The following is a 6,787-nucleotide window of genomic DNA, read 5'->3' as shown; positions in this document are numbered from 1 at the left end:
GCTTTGAAAAAATACCACCGAAGTTGTATTTCAACACTTTTTTACATCTTTCTACCAACGATTGCATCTTTCCCATTTATCATTGCAAAATAAAAGTTTCTAAAGAAGGAATGTATATAATGATGTATGATATAAGATGCAAAATGACACAACGTGAATGCACTTATTTTCTTTAACTCTTATTAAAACATGTTTCAAAGCGAAGTAATATAACAAAACATGTTTTTTTCTACAAACACTTAAATCTTTTTGGCAAAAGATTACTGTACAGTTTATGTTCACATGACAATGTTTGCTCTACATAAATATTAACATTAAAGTGGGAACAATAATAAACATTAAAGAGGTATGATATGGATTGTCTCAATTTTCTTTTAAGTTAATTATCATTAAATTTCGTTAAAATTTGATGATCAAAACAAAACAAACAACATACGATTTGATTTAAGCAAGTGTAAAATAAAGGGCACAAAAAAGGTTGATTCGTTTTGTTTAATTTTAAAGCATTATCACGCTTAACTCATTGATGATGAAACCAAAGAAGCATACACTTTGTGTACAGATGAACAAATATATCTGATATATTGGCGCTTTTTAACCTACCTATTAATTGAAAACTCCGTCTATAAAGGCTTCTGTATTTTTTTATGTACACAAAAATGATATGTTTCGATTGTTTTCGAGTTGAACATAATAATGCTTGAAAGTTAAAATAAAAGTTTGCATCAACCTACACTGTGGAGTTTGAAATGCACAATCATACCCGCGCATACCCATTAAAACATCTATAGAAATGCAAAAAGTTTTTGATAAGTATTGATAATCATTAATATTTAAATACTTTGATCTGGTCATTTATGAGAGGTTCATATTTTTGGCAAAGTATCAGACAAACCTGAAAGATGTAATATAGTCAATAAATCAGCCATAGTCTCTATCAAACTTAAAGACTAATATTGTTTAGGGGTAGAGATACTTTAAGAATGGCAAGAAACCATTTGATCATTACAAACTCGTTCCGCGTGTGGATGTGTTACAGAAACATCTTCTAGAGATATATGAATACTTCCCCTTTTCACTTTACTCATATCCTGAATAACTGACAGGTAATTTGTAGAGGGGGTTTCTAATACGTTTTTATTCAAAGTCTCCAAGCTTTTTGCGATATAGCCAGTCTCCTTGAGAGAGTTCATTTTCACAACACTTTTTGGATGATTGGACAGACAGAATAAGCAAGCAGAATGTTTGAGATTTATATGACACGAATGCACCTCAGTAAGCGGAACACTTTCCTCATCAACGTCTGGTGTAAAATATTTGGTTTTGCCATGCAATCGTTTGGAGGACCCGTTGGAAGTCTTTCGCTGAAGGTTTCGCTGGTCCCGTTTGGTTTCTGAGCTGTTAAGGTCTGCTTTATTGTTTATCTCCGTTCTTTGGATTTCATGAATGTCAATGCCATCTTCCAGCTTGTCATCGTCCTTTTCTAAATCCATGAATTTAACCTGACTACTCGTTTTTCGAAACGTTTCGCTTCTCTCCATTCGTTCTTCAAATTCGACATTATTATTGGCGCAGTTACAAGGACATACACGCGAAACGATTGACTTCATACAACCGAACACTCGCACAAAGAGTTCTTTCCGGAAGAGAATGTAAACCCAGGGATCGAGAATTTGGTTGAAGGATGCGAGACGTAAAGCGTGTAAGTCCGCCCGGACGTCAATTTGTCGTTGGTGACTCTGGTTTATAAGAACCCGGATCTGGAAAATACAAAAAAAAACCCATTCATAATAATGTTGCATGGCAGGTAATCAAAAGTTGAATTGATATATTAGGAAATGGTACGTCTGTTGATTTGGCGAAAACGTTCTCTGTTTCCACTAACATTTCTAGAAAAGCACTTTATGAGATTATGAAACTCACTTCTACATATTGGGGACTCTGCGTATAATTCAAAGACTTTAAGGAGATGAGAGCTTCCTTTTACTTTAAATGTGAATGTCTAAGTGAAATAGTTCAATTATTTGGCAACTGTCCGAATTTTTGCCCGAAATTTTGTTTTGGGTGATTTGGCTGCTATTGTTCCGTATCATGGGTGTAATATGTATTAGCCTTTTTCGGCCCAAATAAATCTATTTTCATATCATGTGGTTTAAATATTCCCGGCATAACTTGCCTTTTTTGCGTCAAAAATGTTTTTATATCGGAATTTACTCTCGCTTCTTTAATGGCGCTATATATATAGGTGTATGCAATAACATCTGTTTTGATTTTTAATGCATTTCTTACTTTAATGATCAAATAAAAAAGGCATACTTTTTTAAGAAATATGTGCGGCTTTTTACTGGTGTTATTGGGTACGTGTTTATTAATTAACAAAACACTTAAGGTTATTTCTTATTATTTTGTACCTTAATCATTACCTTTTGTTTTTGTTTTAATCATTAAGTCAAATGAAATAAACATGAGAATGCGCTTAAATTAAACACACAATTACTTTAACCTAAATAGTGCACCTTTAATCTCTTTCCGATAATTTTCGCCTGGTGGCTTTTATTCGCAGCCCAATATCATAATTTAAATATAAGTCGCGGGGAGCGGCCGTCGACCCTTCTTCTCTCTTGTTCTGTATTAAATTTCAATCTTTATGATATCATTTGTCATTATATGTGTTGTGTTTATTTGATATTTCCCTTTCAAAAGCTGCACTGTCATAGATTGACAGTATTGACATATGTTTTGTTCCAGAATCAGCTGATTTTGGCATCGATGCCTTCAATTCAGGTATATAAGATAAATCACATTATAACACATTCCAATCATTAAAAAAGACGACCACATAACTTTTCTAAAAGCGTTATAAATTAACGGTTTAAGCCATTTAAAACCAATTTTGACCATAGATATGAAAAACTGCAATCTAATAAACGGGGTGCACTTTGAAAGATAATTTAAATGCTATGCTGTTGTGTTGTATCATGTCTGTTATAAGCGCAAGCCTTTTATCGGCCATATTAAGTATATTTGCATACAATGTGTTTTAAGATATTCCGGGCATGTTTTGTGCAATTGTGAACAAACATGTACGGGCTCTTATTAGGCCCATCGCAATCCCGCCCCTCGCCTTTTGAAAATGTCCAAGAAGTTTCCTCAAGTTAATACATACTTTGATAAGATTTACTATTTACGTTTTTACTACATTCGGTATTGTTGGGATGAAAGTAAGGTTGTGCATACAAACTGGTTAAAACCCCGAGTAAATTAACATTTTACTGACCGCTCCAAGGCGATACCTAACAATCCTTATAAACACACCTATTTTTTTGTTGTATATATGGACTGTGTTGTTTGTGGAGTTTTGTGCTGTCGTTCCATGTTTCTGGTTTGTGATTGTTTGTTTTTGTGTTCTATGTCTTTGGCGTTTATCCTGAAATTATGTTTAAATTTTCGGCTACTGAGCTTATTTCTGTAGTTTTTCATTTAAATAGTGTTTTAAAAAAATACTCAAAATCAGCTGAGTTTGAACTCAATGACTTCAACTCAGTCAAATGATAACAATCACATCACATCATTTCTATAAACATTAGAAACGCTTTTAGCCATAAAACATCATTTTTCGAACGTAAATATGAACACTGCGATCTGAACTTAAGTCAGCAGTCTTAAATCTCTGGTTTTAAGACATTAACGCAAACCCTGGCTCATTCCTACACGAACAATAAATAAAAAAGGTTGCAAAACGTTCAATCTGTGAAAGTGCAGCTTTAACGTTCACTAACAAGTTATTTCTTGAGATACATTTGATGGGGAGATGTCTATCAGAAATATCACTGACCACTAGATTGGAAGATAGCGATAAACGTATTACTCTCTCTACTTTGGATATGCATGAATCGTAAATATTTATGGGGAGCGATATCAAAGTAATTATCTGATTGACATTAGTATGTGAAAATAGTAATAGGAAACTAGTTAGAATAGAATGGTATAGGAAATACAACATCAAGTCATAGGCTTACACTAAGGGTGCATTTTTCTCAAATATTGTAAACAAGTGTTATATACTACACCTAAAAAGGCCAAACAAATACAAATATAAATAAGATAATAGTTTCGACTGAAATATTTCATTTATTGTTTTGAAATATATGAACATTTCTAGATCCATATATGATCGAAATCGCCTTACCAAGAATGGGCACCAGCACGTTGAAAAGATGATAATGATTCCCAGTAACAAAATCATCATCTGTAGCTCACTATCCTGACGTTTAGCGTGCCTGACGTTAGCGGCCTTACGTCTCATCTTCAATAAAGTCCACGTCACAACAAAGTTGAACACAATCGTCATTGAGATCACTGTTAAGCCTATGGAAACATACATGTAGGCGAAAATTTGATTTTTAATCTCTGAACTCACAAACGTAAAGAAACACCAAGTTCCAGGAAACTGTTTAACGTTTTCTCCGAGTCCTAAGATCGGTAAAAGTCCGAGAAATGCAGCAAACGCCCAAAGACTGAAAATACCGAGCACCGCTCGACGCTTCGTAATATGTTGGTCGTAGAAAAATGGGCACAGTATGGCTAGAAAACGATCCACTGCCATAGCCCCAATGATGAAAACCGTTGAATATCCAGCAAATATGAGCATAAACGACTCATATTGACAAAGGGCGTCCCCGCCCACCCATTTAAACTTGTTAGCGTAAACGGCTAACGTGATCGGCGACGTTGCACATGTTCCTAAGAGATCCGTGCACGCTAACGCTCCCACCAGTCGATAAAACACAGTCCGTTTATGTTCATTGGAAGATCTAAGGAGAACAACTATTGCCAGAATATTTCCAAAGACTCCAAACGAAAACATCAACGCTGGAACCGTAAAAGAGATAAGCGGATCGGATTGAACGTCAGACGTCATATTTCCGTTAGATGCGTTAAACGACCAGAAAGAAGCGTTGACATCAACACCTCCATTCCTGTTGGTGATTAGGTTCGACATACTGGTATTGATGAAGCTGTAAATGTCGTCCGCCATCTTTATGCCTGAAAAATTCATTAACTTATAGATAATTACTTTTCAGCATCAGTTGAATTATTGATGGCATAGCGTCTTACACGGATTTCTCAGTTTGCACTCGATACCGTTAATATATATCTTGAAAACAGGTTTTCGTAAATAAATGTGTTTTCAATATTAGATATTCGTTAGCACCTGTGTTGGATTTGAATGGCATTACAAAAGATTTAAGCGTATTGAACGTATTAACAGATTTAATCATTATATTATCGGTACCCTAAGTGTCTTTTATTATTCTTTTTTCTTTGCCTTTTATCATTTATAAACAAACTGATCATTTGCTTTTAATGTATAAGATTCCCTGGTTTAAGTACATGTTATAAACTTTATACCTTGATATAATCGAATGATAGAGATGGATTACTTTGTTTACATTCGTCATGTTCGACTATCACCAATAATTAAACTCCAAATCAATGGCGAGTCAGACTATGTAAAATTCGGTATTTCATATTTATGAAGTAAATGTTACATTAATGTTCAAATATTTCATGTTGGTATTGTATATTTTAATATCTATACGCCATATTCGTATCTGTTTTCTATATTTTCAAATATTTGCTAACTAATACCGTATGTATATTTAAATCATTTGCATCTATAATTACAAAACAAATATGAACCTTTAGTATGTATAATTATTCCAAACACATATAAAAAATTGACACTCTATAAAATCTGCTCTCACTTATAATATCTTATTTATCTATTTCATTTAAACAAGAGTCATGTTAAGAATAACTCTCAATTGTTCAGACTAAATGTCTTATATATCATGTTCGAATCACATCCATTTCTATTTCAGTCCAAACTAACGAGAGCCATTCCGTAGAACTGCCTGACAAACGTTTTCCCCAGTTGTGATAAATTTCGGATAGTCCCGCTGGAGTGAATATGAGCGGGGCACTCAATAAAACGCCTGTTAAGTCTCCTTATTTCACTTACGCTGACAGAAAAAAACGATATAAGTCCTTCCAAATAAATGCGATAGCACTTAGGTGATCGTCAAAACGGACGATCTAATGTAGGTCCAACCAATGTTTTCATTCTGTACAAAGGCGCAGAAAAATATCGTTTGATGTTTGTTTTTGTTCGTTAATTCGAGTTATTGGGCTGGCTTTCATAGGTAATGCATTATACCAACCCAGTTGATTTAGTTGACTAGCTAATCAGTTGACTAACAGAATGTTCGGTCAGCCTGACACTATATATAACGTGTAAGGTCAGTGATTACATTAAGGTCTACAGATTCAATGATATGGTGCGATTATAAGCACTAAGCCGAATGCACTTTAAATTTGAATTTATATATTTTAGAATTTATTCTTATTATAGCAAAATGATTTATGATATATTTGATCGATAAATGCGTACACTAATTCCATATTTTTTCTCCAACCTATTCTGACATAGCCCGGGCTTTGCTAATTTGCATATTACCAACCAAGTTTACATCCGGTATGAACGTACTTCCGTTTTATACGGAATATTATTATGAACGCACCTCCGCCGCTGTAGAGCTCTGCCGCCTACAGGGGACCGTTATACTTCAACCATCATGAAAGCAGAGCTTTAAAGATTGCTGAAGTTTTAACTTACTATGCCTCACAGGACAGCTGAGCTTTCTAGCAAGTGCATAGAAGTCGAGACTATATGAACGCAAATCCGCCGCCTACAGCGGACCGTTACACTTGTTATACTAATTAC

General features: G+C 34.4%; 1 protein-coding gene across 2 annotated transcripts; it reads right to left on the bottom strand.

Annotated features, from left to right (window-relative positions):
- Positions 1–314: 314 nt before the first annotated feature.
- Positions 315–6,042, bottom strand: LOC128214966 (prostaglandin E2 receptor EP4 subtype-like). Of its 2 annotated transcripts, none has more exons than XM_052921689.1 (3): positions 6,026–6,042; positions 4,190–5,046; positions 315–1,760 (listed from the first exon to the last, which is right to left on the bottom strand). In XM_052921689.1, exons 2-3 carry the CDS (start codon positions 5,036–5,038, stop codon positions 978–980), a joined length of 1,632 nt encoding a protein of 543 aa, XP_052777649.1. In that variant the 5' UTR covers positions 5,039–5,046; positions 6,026–6,042; the 3' UTR covers positions 315–977. The 2 variants fall into 2 exon arrangements, with proteins under 2 accessions (XP_052777649.1, XP_052777648.1); XM_052921688.1 differs by lacking the exon at positions 6,026–6,042 and adding an exon at positions 5,704–5,918.
- Between the last annotated feature and the right edge of the window lie 745 nt (positions 6,043–6,787).

This window comes from Mya arenaria, chromosome 13 (genome assembly GCF_026914265.1).
Source record: "Mya arenaria isolate MELC-2E11 chromosome 13, ASM2691426v1".
Classification (NCBI taxonomy): domain Eukaryota; kingdom Metazoa; phylum Mollusca; class Bivalvia; order Myida; family Myidae; genus Mya; species Mya arenaria.
The sequence above is the reverse complement of the archived record's forward strand: the minus strand, read 5'-3'. Positions and strand labels throughout refer to the sequence as shown.